We start from the raw sequence: 13,650 nt of genomic DNA, 5'->3' as shown, positions 1-13,650 counted from the left end.
GCTGCCCCTTACGCCTGGAACGCTCTTCCAGAACATCTGAGATCCACAAGTTCAATCGCAGCTTTTAAAGCTCAGCTAAAAACTTTTCTTTTTCCTAAAGCTTTTAAAACTTGACTTTGTTCTGACTTTATACTGTTAGTTTTACCCTACCCAGTGCCTGTTTACCCTACCCTGTGCCCGTTTGCATTCTCTTCCCCTCCTTATTGTTTTACTATGATTTTATTAGATTGTAAGCCTATGCGGCAGGGGCTTGCTATTTACTGTTTTACTCTGTACAGCACCATGTACATTGATGGTGCTATATAAATAATAATAATAATAATAATAATAATAATAATAATAATAATAATAATAGCTTAGCGTCTTGTGTAAACCATGACCTAGCATGTCATGTAAACCATTCCTAACCATGGCGGCTACATAATCATGGTTTAAACATCTCACTATCCATTTGCTGCAAATGGGTTTGCAGCCTAACCATGGCTTAGCACGTTGTCTGAACAGGCCAAGGCCACAGCTAGACCTAAGGTTTATCCTGGGATCATCCAGGGTTCGCCCCTGCCTGAGCACTGGATGCCCTGTGTGGCACTTAGATGAACAGGTTTGACCCCTGGGCGATCCAGGGATAAACCTTAGGTCTAGCTATGGCCCAAGTGTGTGTCTGTGGGTGGGTGTAAATTGAGGTTCTCTCAACTGGAAATGATTTAGGGAGCAAAAATATTTCAAAAAATACTTCAAAGTTTACTCATTGTAATGGCAGTAATGTGGTGGTCCTTTTCTCTTTGTAAATAGTTTAGTACCTAAAGCTCTTCGTAGGCAGTGGCTGAGGGAGGGTGACATTTCTTTCCCCACCACCGGAATGACAGCACCATTAAAAATGGTCCCTAAAAGTTTTATTTATTTATTTATTTATTTATTGCACTTATATACCACTCCCATAGCTAGGGCTCTCTGGGCGGTTTACAGAAATTCTGAAATTGAGATAAAAACAAGTATACAAAATTTAAAATTCTAAAACACACCATTTGCACCATTTTCTCACAAAATGCCCCCAAATTATCCTAATCCAGGGCTTTTAGCAGTGTGTGTGTGTGTGTGTGTGTGTGGTCACAGACAAAGGCCAATAAGGAGTTCAGAGAATTTCCCCTAAAATGGATGGGTGGGCAATAGACTTTGGCGAAATAATATATCAGAATTATTTGCTTCACTTCTTTGACCAGGGACCCCGTGGTTTGCCGGGCATCCAAGGACAACCTGGACCATCTGGCCAGGATGTAAGTAAAAAGATTGGTATTTGGTAAGCTTATGAGATGCAATGCATTGTGGGTCAGGGATGTTTCCAGGGGCAGCACCCTCCCCAACATCCCCCCATACTTTTGGCTTATCCTGCTGCTGCAATGCATTTTGGAGAATTGAAACATCTCTGCAGGGAATTAACAGTCAATTGCATTTCACCTTTACATAACATCTTTTGACCCTCAAGTATTTAAAGATTGGCTCCAGCCTCAGGATCCACATATACTGAGGAGTACACAAAGAACTCATCTGCACTCAGCTTTCCCAATATCTTAAACAAACAAACCATAATTTTGTATGAAAATTCACTTGCAAGAGTATTTTGAAATACATTTCCTACTCCAAAATACAAATTCGCATGTTGTTGCTTTTTAGTAGCTTTTCTGAACCAAGAACATTGTCATTATATTTGGAACGTGTGATGGCCATCTGATGATTAAGTTCCAAGCCACACGCTTTAACCTCCAAGGTACAAATCAAGTCGTGAAGATCAAATTCCTCTGCAGATTTTCCTGTTATGGTATTATATATTTAAAAAAAAAAGAAGAAGAAGAAAGAAAAGAAAAGAATGGAAGAAGAAAGGGAAAATTGGAAGAGAAAGGAAGATAAGAAAAATATAATTGTGTTGTTCGTTCAGAAAGATGGGCTGTGTGATGGGAGAAACATATTATCTGTTCCTTAGCCAGAACAGAACTCTTAACAACTCTGACAGGCACTTTGGAATTTATCTACCTCCTTTTTTATTTAAACAATTTGGTCAAGAGCTGTGAGCTCAAGGAGGACTTTTTCCCATCGATCCACATTCAGGGATCCTGGCGGTTTTCTACCTCTGCAGTATGATACATTTGGCAATTATGTGGCCCTCTAGAGCTTATTGTAGGGCTGTAGCTTTCTTTTATTGCTAAAAACACACACACAATCTCAAAAAACAAAATAAAAAACAACAAAAGCCCCACAGATCAAATTCCTCAAATATCACGACAAAGCATATATCTCCTCCTGTAAAAGCAACACACTCCCTCTTTTGCCATTGCTTCTAATGAGGCCGGGACTGCTTCATACTCCCCAGCTGCTGTTCCTTCCTGTATTTTCCTCAAGGAACAATTTCAAGAGAAATATCTCATTCATACCTCATTTCCCCAGTGTTCTCAATCAACAAAGTCACAGCTTTGTGGAAGATGGTAGAAGATGTCCCCTGGTGAGGCTTCATTATCTTTGTTTTCTGTTGATAAGGGAGAGGGGAAGAGTAGGAGCAGACAAACACATACGAGGAAATAATCAATGAATTTCCTCCAGCTTCCTTTTCCCAGCCCTCCTCCTCCTCATAGAATAGTAGAGTTGGAAGGGGCCTATAAGGCCATCGAGTCCAACCCCCTGCTCTATGCAGGAATCCACCCTAAAGCATCCCGGACAGATGGTTGTCCAGCTGCCTCTTGAAGGCCTTTAGGGTGGGAGAGCCCACAATCTCCCTAGGTAACTGATTCCATTGTCGTACTGCTCTAACAGCCAGGAAGTTTTTTCCTGATGTCCAGCTGGAATCTGACTTCCTTTAACTTGAGCCCGTAATTCCATGTCCTGCACTCTGGGATGATCAAGAAGAGATCCAGGCCCTCCTCTGTGTGACAACCTTTCAAGTATTTGAAGAGAGCTATCATGTCTCTCCTCAGTCTTCTCTTCTCAAGGCTAAACACACCCAGTTGTTTCAGTCTCTCTTCATAGGGATTTGTTTCCAGACCCCTGCTCATCCTGGTTGCCCTCTTCTGAACACGCTCCAGCTTGTTTGCGTCCTTCTTGAATTGTGGAGCCCAGAACTGGATGCAATACTCTAGATGAGGCCTGACCAGGGCCAAATAGAGAGGAACCAGTACCTCATGTGATTTGGAAGCTATACTTCTATTAATGCAGCCCAAAATAGCATTGGCCTTTCTTGCAGCCATATCGCTTGTGATCTACAACAATTCCAAGATCCTTCTCATTTATAGTATTGCTGAGCCAAGTATCCCCCATCTTGTAACTGTGCCTTTGGTTTCTATTTCCTAAATGTAGAACTTGGCATTTATCCCTATTATATTTCATTCTGTTGTTTTCAGCCCAGCACTCCAGCCTATCAAGATCACTTTGAAGTTTGTTTCTGTCTTCCAGGGTATTAGCTATCCCACCCAATTTGGTGTCATCTGCAAATTTGATAAGCGTTCCCTGCACCTCCTTGTCCAAATCATTAATAAAAATGTTGAAGAGCACTGGGCCCAGGACTGAGCCCTGCGGTACCCCACTCGTTGCCTCCCCACAGTTTGAGAAGGTTCCATTGATAAGGTTCCTCCATCTCCATTTCCATTCCAACTGGGCTCAGCCTTTACTTTCAAACACAGATGACTGGAGTAGTCAGGCAGCAGTATTAAAATGAAGACTGGTAGAAGATAGGCAAGAGTAGTGAATGGGCAGCTGAGGTGTTTTGGGCCTTATGGACACGGTTGCATTAAGCAAGGATCTTGGGCCTTCACGAGACTATGGCATTAGGCAAAGACCCCCTTCACCTCTCTAATGGGTGTGGACCCAGGCCCACCATGAGTTGGATGGTGTCTGTGGGTGGGGCTACAGCTGCTGGCATCATCACCCCACCCTTTTCGCTTTTCTTGGTGGCTCCTCACAAGGGCTCCACACACTGCATGACTCAGCCAGCACTGGGAGGAATGGCCACTCCCCCCCCCATCCTTACGCTGGTCGCTTGACCTCTTTTACAGAGGACTGTCCTCCATTTGAAGTGCTGTCAGGGAACGGTCCTCTATTTGAAGGTATCCCCCAGTCCAATACCAGTTTAAAGAGAGATATGCTGCATTTCTATGGAGAGATGCATTTCTATTTAAATTCAGTAAACGCAACACCTTTTGGTTTAACATGTTATGTTAAGGGCTTTGCACGTTCACTCAAGCTCCAAAATTATGGCTGCTAAGGACCATGCCCTTAAGAGGCACATTATTTAGGAAATACGTATATGGCACAGTATCCCATGCTGTGCTTAGTTCCAGTTTCACCACTGACTTGGAGATGGATAGCTGTCAGTGACAGCACGGTGGACCTAAATCCCAGATTTGTGTGTTCACTGGGATAGACACATGGAATCTAACATGCAACTGAAGCTACCATTAGAAATACCCAACTGGGAACCAGTGCCATCCACACAGAAGACAGAGGCCTTAGCTAGACCTAAGGTTTATCCCTGGATTGTCCCGGGATCATCCCTGTTCTTGTAAATGACACATATATCCCGGGAGCAGGCAGGGACGACCCTGGGATAAACCGTAGGTCTAGCTAAGGCCAGAGTTGTGCTAAGGTATCCTGGATCAAAATTGCCAAGGGCTGAAAAAGTAACAACAGCACGTTGAATTAGACTTGGAAACTAACTAGAAGCTAGAATAATTCCTTCAGGATTGGTGGGTGATGCTCCCTGGAACTGGTACTCATCAACAGGTGGACTACCCACATACTGCAAGGAGGCTCCAACTCCCATTTATCCCATGGCCCTTTCTACACCTAAGGATAATCCCAGGAAAATGGAGGGTTTGTCCCTGCCTGCTCCCAGGATCCCCTGTGCGTCATTTGGATGCACAGGAACAATCCCGGGGGGAAAGGCAGGCGTAGAAACACCCCATCTGTACCTAATGTAGTCTGGTTATTTATTTATTATTTATTTATTTATTTATTTATTGCATTTCTATACCGCCCAATAGCCGGAGGTCTCTGGGAGGTTCACAAAAATTAAAAACATTCAAAGTATAAAACAACAGTATAAAACCATACTATAAAATACAATATGAAAGCTCAACCAGATAAAAACAGCAGCAATGCAAAATTACAAATTTAAAACACTAAGTTAAAATTTATTTATAGACTGTTAAAATGCTGGGAGAATTAAAAGGTCTCCACCTGGCATCTAAAAGCATATAATGTAGGTGCCAAGCGAACCTCCTTAGGGAGCTCATTCCACAGCTGGGGTGCCACAGCAGAGAAGGCCCTCCTCCTGGTAGCCACCTGCCTCGCTTCCTTTGGCAGGGGCTCGCAGAGAAGGACCCCTGAAGATGACCTTAGGGTCTGGGCAGATACAAACGGGAGGAGGCGTTCCTTCAGATAGCCTGGCCCCAAGCCGTTTAGGGCGTTAAATGTTAATACCAGCACTTTGAATCGGGCCCGGACATGGACTGGCAGCCAATGAAGCTGGAAAAGGACTGGCATGATGTGGTCTCGTCGGCTAGTCCCTGTTAGTAACCGTGCTGCCCTGTTTTGTACCAGTTGAAGTTTCCGGACCGTTTTCAAAGGCAGCCCCACGTATAACGCATTGCAATAATCCAACGAGAGGTTATCAGAGCATGGATAACTGTAGCTAGGCTATCTCTGTCCAGATAAGGGTGCAGTTGGTATATCAGCCTAAGCTGATAAAAGGTGTTCACCTGTGCCTCAAGTGACAGTTCTGGATGCAAGAGCACCCCCAAACTATGGCCCCGATCCTTTAGGGAGAGTGCAACCCCGTCCAGGACAGGGCAAGCATCACCTCGCCGGACAGATGAACCACCCGCTAACAGTACCTCCGTCTTGTCTGGATTGAGTCTCAGTTTGTTAGCCCTCATCATGGTTATGTAAATCGAGCCTGTTTGGGGACAATTTTATGAGGGGGAGCCACTGCTAAAGAGAAATCTCTTGCATCCTCCTGCCTCTGAGTGGAATGGCACAATAAGCAATCGATGATATCTCACCTTTCTTGTTCTTTCTTGCCTGTAGGGTTTACCAGGAAGTCCAGGTGAAACAGGGCCTCCAGGAAAGCCGGTAAGTTCTCATTACTCACTCTCTGTCTCTCCCCTTTAAATCTTAGTACTTTTACATGTCCAGGAAGAGTCTACAGGTTTGTTCTGTGCCTCCTCCTTTCCTGGAGGTTGTGAAATGAACAGAATAAATTTATATATCAAAGGCACTTAAAGAAGTCCTTTAAACTGCTTTTTTTGTATTATGTCATTGGTACTGGAGCTGCTTCCCCCTGGTGAGAGGGGAATCCGCAATTTTGTTCGTCAAAAGATGTGTTTAATCCACTGAACTCTATCCAGTGTGTGGCTAATCTCTTTCGTGAGCGCTTTCATGCTTTTGCCTTTGATTTCATATTTTCTGAAACGGTACTTCGAAAACAGTATGAAATCACAGGGAGCTCTGTTTTGTTTTTCCTCCCTTCAGGGTTCCTCTCCTCTCCTTTCTCCTGGCGATATCAGTCTTTTAGTTAAGGTAAGATCTTTGTCTGCAATGCCCAAGGACCTAATGCTCAAGAGAAATGAAACCAAGTGGATGATTGTAAAATGTGTGATGCACACAATTGTTAAGAAAAGATGGGGTGGTGGTGGTGGAGAGTCATAGGCCATAGCAATACCTAAGGTTTATCCCTGGATCATCCAGGGGTCAAACCTGTTCATCTAGGTGACACACAGGGGATCCAGTGCTCAGGCAGGGGTGAACCCTGGATGATCCCAGCATAAACCTTAGGTCTAGCTGTGGCTTAAGTCCTCATCTACACAAGCAGGATATTCCACTATGAAAGTGGTATATAAAAGGCAGGAGCCACACTAGTGTTTTATAGCAGTATTGAAGTGCCCTGGCAACTGGTGGGGCCCATTGACACCATATACCGCTTTCATACTACTTCCATACCGCTATATCCTGCTTGGTGTGGCTCCTGCCTTTTATATACCACTTCCATACCGGTTTCATCGTGCAATATCCTGCTTGGTGTAGATTAGGCCCAAGTGAGACAGGAAGTGAGACAGGTTTGTGTCTCCTCTGCCCTAGCTTTCAGGTCTACCTGAAGATAGATGGTGTCTTTTATTCCCCCCCCCCCCATTTCAGGGGAGTTAGGGCATGTCTACACCATGTCTTTTTCCTGGGGTCGACCCTGTGCATCCAAATGATGCACAGGGGATCCCAGGGACAGGCAGGGATGCCTTTTCCCGGACTAACTGGTTTCCCAGTTATTCTGATTTTCATTGCAGTCCCAGGACCATCCTGAGGACTGCAGCTGTTGTGCTGGGTGCTCCCAGGGCCTGAAACAGGCATGGAGCCACACAGGGTGGCTCTGTGCCCGGGAGGACGGGATGTTGTGTCCATCAAGGTGCTGGAGGGGGATCACGGAAGCAGGTAAGTCAGCGATCCTCCCCGCTCCCTCCCTCTACACTCTTAAGGTGTAGACATTCCCTTAGAAGCATAGGGAGAAGATGTACAAGTCACTCATGCTTTCTTTATCAACTCTTCCACCAAACATTTGTAGTAGCTTAAGGTGTGGTTTCCCCCTGCCACATTCCTCATGGACAAAGGGACATGGGCCAGCCCAGAAGGCTCATAACAACATACCAAAACAGACTAAATGTTCATCCAGGCCCATGGAGAGTCTTTCACAAAACACTTCCAGAAACAAAAAGGGGAACCCTGGTGGATCAGACCACAGCCTTATCTCGTCTAGCATCCTGTTTCTCACTGTGTCCAGCGAGATGCTTTTGGGAAGGCCACAAGTGCGACCTCAGGCGAACACCCTGTCCTGCTGCTCCTGATGAAATAGGAGAAGTCATCACCACCTCCTCTGGCAGGAAGTGAACATTTTAGCTATATGAACCCCAAAAACAAAGTTCATAAGCACCTGTTCTTTGTCCACCCCATCTAGTGTTGACAGTTATAACATAACTGAACATCGATGCTTCATTTATTTCCTGTCAGGGTTCCCTCTAAATCAAGGTGACCTGCAGAAGTTCCTTTCAAATACCATATGGTAGATCAGTCATCGGACTTAGTTTGTGCCTCTCATAGTTTTGGATGAGGACACAGTGTTTTAATGGGAGATTTAGATTCAAATCCATGCTTAGCCATGGCTTTACTGAGTGGCCTTCCACAAGAAACAAGCAGCTATAGTTCTGTGAACAGCCCCAGTGATCTCCAGCAAAGGTTTCTCAGCAGGCTTACAGAAGGACGCACTTGAGGGTTAATTTGATCCTGGTTCCAAACTGATTTCAATTTGCAGTGTAGAAATGGCACAACTGAAGAGTAGGGTGAGAGCAACCAAGAGTATGACTTTGGGCAACTTTGGCCATGGCTAAATGAGGGGGTTGGAGGGTGACAATCATGTGATTGTCATATGATTCATTACTATCAGTAATCAAGATTGGATTACTGCAATGTGCTCTATGTGGGGCTGCCCTTGAAGCTGCTCCGGAAGCTGGAGCTAGTGCAGAATGCTGCAGCTTGGCTGTTGTCTAGAGCTGCCCCTTTCCAGCATATAACTCCTCTGCTGAGGGAACTGCACTGGCTGCCTATTCGCTACCGGGCCAGGTTTAAGGCCCGGTACTTGTGTACAAAGCCCTAAACAACTTGGGACCAGGATACCTGAGAGAGCGCCTTCTCCCTTACCAACCTGCCTGGTCACCGAGGTCATCCGAGGGCCTGCTCCTGGTGGTTCCACCTAGATCCATCCTCCGATTGGAATCCACCAGGGGAAGAGCCTTCAGCGTGGTGGCGCCCCTCCTGTGGAATTCCCTGCCTCTGGAGGTCAGGCAGGCGCCAACCTTGTACTCCTTTCGGCGTCTCCTGAAAACATCTTTATTCCAAGAAGCCTTTCCTTAATATGCAGCCTTGAATCTCTGTTTTTGCTTCTTTTAAATTTTTTAACTGTTTAATTCTGTTTTTATTTTCATTTTATCTTGTACACCGCTCCGAAATTTTTCAATGGGGAGTGGTATATAAATATTCTAAATAAATAAATAAAATAAATAAATGTGATTTTGTGTTCATGAGATTGTCACCCTCGTCTACACGTGGTGTGCAACGTCACAGAAGGAAGAGGATGTTGCACACACCATTTTTTTAAAGGAGAAGGAGCGCACGAATGCTTGACCGCAAAAGATGAGGTTGTTGTTGTTGTTGTTGTTGTTGTTTTTAAAAAATCCCCGCTCCCCCACCCCACCCCTGATGGGCACAGAGCTCCTCAAGTTACTTGCAAGGAGCCAGAACAACCAGCAACACCCAGCCACACATTCTGCGGTCTCGGGATCATCCCGAAACTGCCAAACAAGTGGGCTAAAAGGGTAGGGTGATATCCCGGGCCAAGGGATGCACAGGGATTATCATGGGGCGATCAGAGGGATATTGCCTGGTCTAGCCATGGCCTTTGAATGATTATCCTAGAGGTTCTGCTATCTCCCATGCTATTGTCCTTTGGGAAGGGAAGGAACCTCTCGTGCAAGCACTGAGTCATTACTGACTCTTGGAGGGACGCCAGCTTTCGCTGACCTTTTCTTGGCAGGCCTTATAGCGGGGTGGTTTGCCGTTGCCTTCCCCAGCCGTGATTACCTTTCCCCCAGCTAACTGGGTACTCATTTTACCGACCTTGGGAGGATGGAAGGCTGAGTCGACCCAAGCCGGCTGCCTGAAACCAGCTTCCGCTGGGATCAAACTCAGGTCGTGGGGAGAGTTTCAGCTGCAGAAACTGCTGCTTTACCGCTCTGCGCTACACGGTGCCAGTTAACAATTTATTTATTTGTGCGGGTGTTTGGGGACATAGACAAGTGCTCTTTTCTTTCTTTCTTTTTAATCAGTTGGTTGTGTTGATGGTTTTATTGTATTCTGTCATATATTTGTGTTTTTAGAGTCATGACTTGAATGTTGTTTACGTGGGTGTACTGTGATTTATATAGACCATTCACCACCCAGGACTCTTTGTGAGGAAGGGTGGGATCTAAATCAAGAAAGAAAAGACAGTGAAGCATTTGTTCTCTTCTTCTAGGATGTTTGCAGTGACTGTCCTCCTGGACCTCCTGGGCTTCCTGGAATGCCAGGATTCAAGGGCGATAAAGGCCCCACAGGCCCACTTGGCAGAGAAGGCCCAGTTGGAAAGACGGTAAGCAAGAGGAACAGAACTGCACTTGCATTCTTCATCCTGGCTGTGAAGATCGATGGCTAAATTATATATACTGTTACGTTTTCTTGCAGTGATCACAATAGAGACAAACGTTGCTAGGTCTAGTGAGATATATTTTCTGTTGGGGACATACGGCAGATTGGGGACATTTATGTTCATCATCTCTTGTCCCAGTATAGGTGATCTTGGGGTGTATTGTTTAGACCATCCTATATCAACACACACACCGCCCAAAAAACCTGTGTTAAATGTTTCATCCTAGACTAAATTAACATCATGTGTACTTTTGCTCTTAAGAGACTAGCATGTTGTGTTGAAGGCTGGCCTTGAACATGTAGTTCTCTATGTGCAGGTATTAAATAAAATAAAATAAACATGCATTTACAAAAGAACACAATGCATCTACGTGTTTGTTTGTTTTTTGGCTTTCAGGGCGAGTCTGGACCTAGAGGTCCCCCTGGACCACCAGGTGTGGAAGGTTCAAAGGTCGGTTTACTTACTATTTTTTTTTTTTTGGTGGCTTCATAATTTATTTTAGTTTTTAAAAGGAACAACATACCAGAATGAAATATCTACCATTATAGGGGAAGAACTTTTTTGGGCTCATAAAAAAGTGCAAATCTAAAGACAGAATACCCTGCCTACCAAAATCCACCAAGCCCTAAAAGTACAAATAGTCATAGGTGTGTGCCGCACATTTCATTAAGGTGTGCAACGAGGTATTATTATTGTTTTAAGGTGAATATTTATTGACTCCCCAATCATAGAGGACATCATCATTTTTATTCATTTATTTATTAAAAACTGTCAACACGACTCTCCGTTCGCTTTCCCTGACCGTGGGAGGGCCGTTGCAGCTGCTCAAGCAGAGGCCTTAGTGACTGAGGGGGCACAGCTTCTGGCAGAGGAATTCCTTTTTGTTCCTGCTACTGGGAGGCAGTGGTTCTTCAGCGTGGCTTTTCCACTGTGTCTGGACCCCCCCTCTGCATCCCTACTCAATGCGCCCCTCAATTCAGGGCTTATTGCTTGAGACATTAAGCAGTATCTTAAGGCACACCCGGCACACCCCTTGTGCACACCTATGCAAATACTCCCATTTAACCAAAGGTATGTTTATCTGAATATTTCTTTTATTTTGCCTAGTCCAGAAAAGGAATTGAACTAGGTACCATAAGAAGTAAATACCTAAAAGAAAAGAAAAGGGATTGTGTGATACTAGGATTTTGTCTAGGCATTTCTAGAACTCTGCAGCTCAGCCTGGGTGACAGTGTGTTGCTTAAGGTTACTTTGTGACTTTGGCCTTAGCTAGACCTAAGGTTTATCCCTGGGTCATCCTTGCCTGCTCCTGGGATATCCTGTGTCATTTACATGAACAGGGATGACCCCAGGACAATCCCGGGATAAACCTTAGGTCTAGCTAAGGCCTTAATGTCACAGAAGAGATTTCAATGGGGGCTTCCTTATTCACAGCTCAAATCTGGTTCATACGTTCTCTGAGCCTGCTATTCAATTTGCAGGACAAAGATTCAATACAAACCCCTCCCCTCCGCCTTGCAGATAACATCAGGATAACTCCTTTCAGGTAGTTCTTGTTCAAATGGAGAACAAGGTTTGCATAATTCTTCCTCCTCAAAGAAACTCACAAGTAGGACATGAATGCAATAGCACTCTTTCATCCATGTTCACCAGCAACTGGTGAGCATAGCCACACTGCCTCTAATACCAGAGGTAGCACATAGCCATCAGGACTAGTAACCACTGAAAGTCTTCTATTCCTTGAATTTGTTCAATCCCCCTTTAAAGCCATCCGAACTGGTGGCCATCACTACATATTGTGAAAGTGAATTCCATGTTTAACTATGTGCTGTATGAAGAAGTCCTTCTTTTCATCTGTCCTGACTCTCCCACCAATCAACTTCAAGTGATACATTAAAGGGGTGTATGTATAAGAAATGGTCCAAAATCCTCATGGAAGTGGTCCAAAATAATTTACTATGTGTTGTGTGTAGAAGATCCATCCTTGCACCTAGCATTCATGGGGGACTGCATTGTTGTTGGTATTATTATTATTATTATTATTATTATTATTATTATTATTATTATTATTATTATATTCCAAGGTAGGCACCAAGAGATGCTGGGCACCTGGATCTAGCCACCATTTAAATTTCCCACCATTTAAATTCCCCATAATATATTGGAACAATGCTACACTGGGTACATGGTTCGAAATTAAAAATGGTGACTAAACTCAGCTGCCCACCACGCCATGTTTCTCGCCTGCCCAAGGGCCTCTACTTCCCTTGCTCGGCTTCGTCCATTCTCTTCTGCTGCCCCTTACGCCTGGAACGCTCTTCCAGAACATTTGAGAACTACAAGTTCAACCACAGCTTTTAAAGCTCAACTAAAAACTTTTCTTTTTCCTAAAGCTTTTAAAACTTGATGTTGTGCAGACTTCTACTGTTACTTTCTACTGTTAGTTTTACCCTACCCTGTGCCTGCTTACCCTACCCTGTACCTGTTTGCATTCTCTTCCCCTCCTTATTGTTTTACTATCATTTTATTAGATTGTAAGCCTATGCGGCAGGTTCTTGCTATTTACTGTTTTACTCTGTACAGCACCATGTACACTGATGGTGCTATATAAATAAATAAATAAATAAATAATAATAATAATAATAATAATAATAATAATAATAATAATAATAATCAGATAGGCCCTCCAGGATACACCAGTGGGCAAGGTGATCCAGCAACCAGCAGTTTGCCTAGGACCCTCTCAAGTTTTGAGCTGGCCCTGATCAGGGTTCCCAGTATAACAGGACAAAAAGAAGGGAAGGGGGTTATGCCACTGTTCTAGCAGAAAGTCCAAAGTCCTTATGTGCTTGCTTTCATGTCTTCCTCTTGTGTTGAGAAAGCCATTGTGACATACTGGAACATTTATAGGAAAGGAAAGGAACCTCTAGTGCAAGCACTGAGTCATTACTGACTCTTGGAGGGACGCCAGCTTTCGCTGACGTTTTCTTGGCACGCCTTATATAGTGGGGTGGTTTGCCGTTGCCTTCCCCAGCCATTATTACCTTTCCCACAGCTAACTGGTTACTCATTTTACCGACCTCGGGAGGATGGAAGGCTGAGTCGACCTGAGCCAGCTGCCTGAAACCAGCTTCCGCTGGGATCGAACTCAGGCCGTGGGGAGAGTTTCAGCTGCAGAAACTGCTGCTTTACCGCTCTGCGCCACACGAGCCTCAAAATGGAATTGTCTGTTTGAGGTCCAAGATTTAAAAGGTTTTGTTTGTTTTTAGGGCATGAAAGGAGACCGTGGGACATCTGGTGAGGCTGGACAGAAGGGTGAACAGGTAAGAGAAAATGAGGAAGAAACATGTTTCTTGGGGTGATACTTTAAGCAACAGTGGTTC

At 44.5% G+C, this 13,650-nt stretch overlaps 1 protein-coding gene across 1 annotated transcript in view; it reads left to right on the top strand.

Moving 5' to 3' along the window:
• The window catches only part of COL22A1 (collagen type XXII alpha 1 chain), a 250,200-nt gene that overhangs the window by 201,011 nt on the left and 35,539 nt on the right, over positions 1-13,650 (top strand). Inside the window, exons 43-48 of the mRNA XM_063131168.1 lie at positions 1,221-1,274; positions 6,070-6,114; positions 6,514-6,561; positions 10,097-10,210; positions 10,664-10,717; positions 13,537-13,590. Of these exons, the coding sequence (XP_062987238.1) occupies positions 1,221-1,274; positions 6,070-6,114; positions 6,514-6,561; positions 10,097-10,210; positions 10,664-10,717; positions 13,537-13,590 (369 nt within the window). The remainder of the gene's footprint in view (positions 1-1,220; positions 1,275-6,069; positions 6,115-6,513; positions 6,562-10,096; positions 10,211-10,663; positions 10,718-13,536; positions 13,591-13,650) is intronic.

This window comes from Elgaria multicarinata, chromosome 7 (assembly GCF_023053635.1).
Source record: "Elgaria multicarinata webbii isolate HBS135686 ecotype San Diego chromosome 7, rElgMul1.1.pri, whole genome shotgun sequence".
Classification (NCBI taxonomy): domain Eukaryota; kingdom Metazoa; phylum Chordata; class Lepidosauria; order Squamata; family Anguidae; genus Elgaria; species Elgaria multicarinata.
Note: the sequence above shows the minus strand (reverse complement) of the source record. Positions and strands in the feature narration are given on the sequence as shown.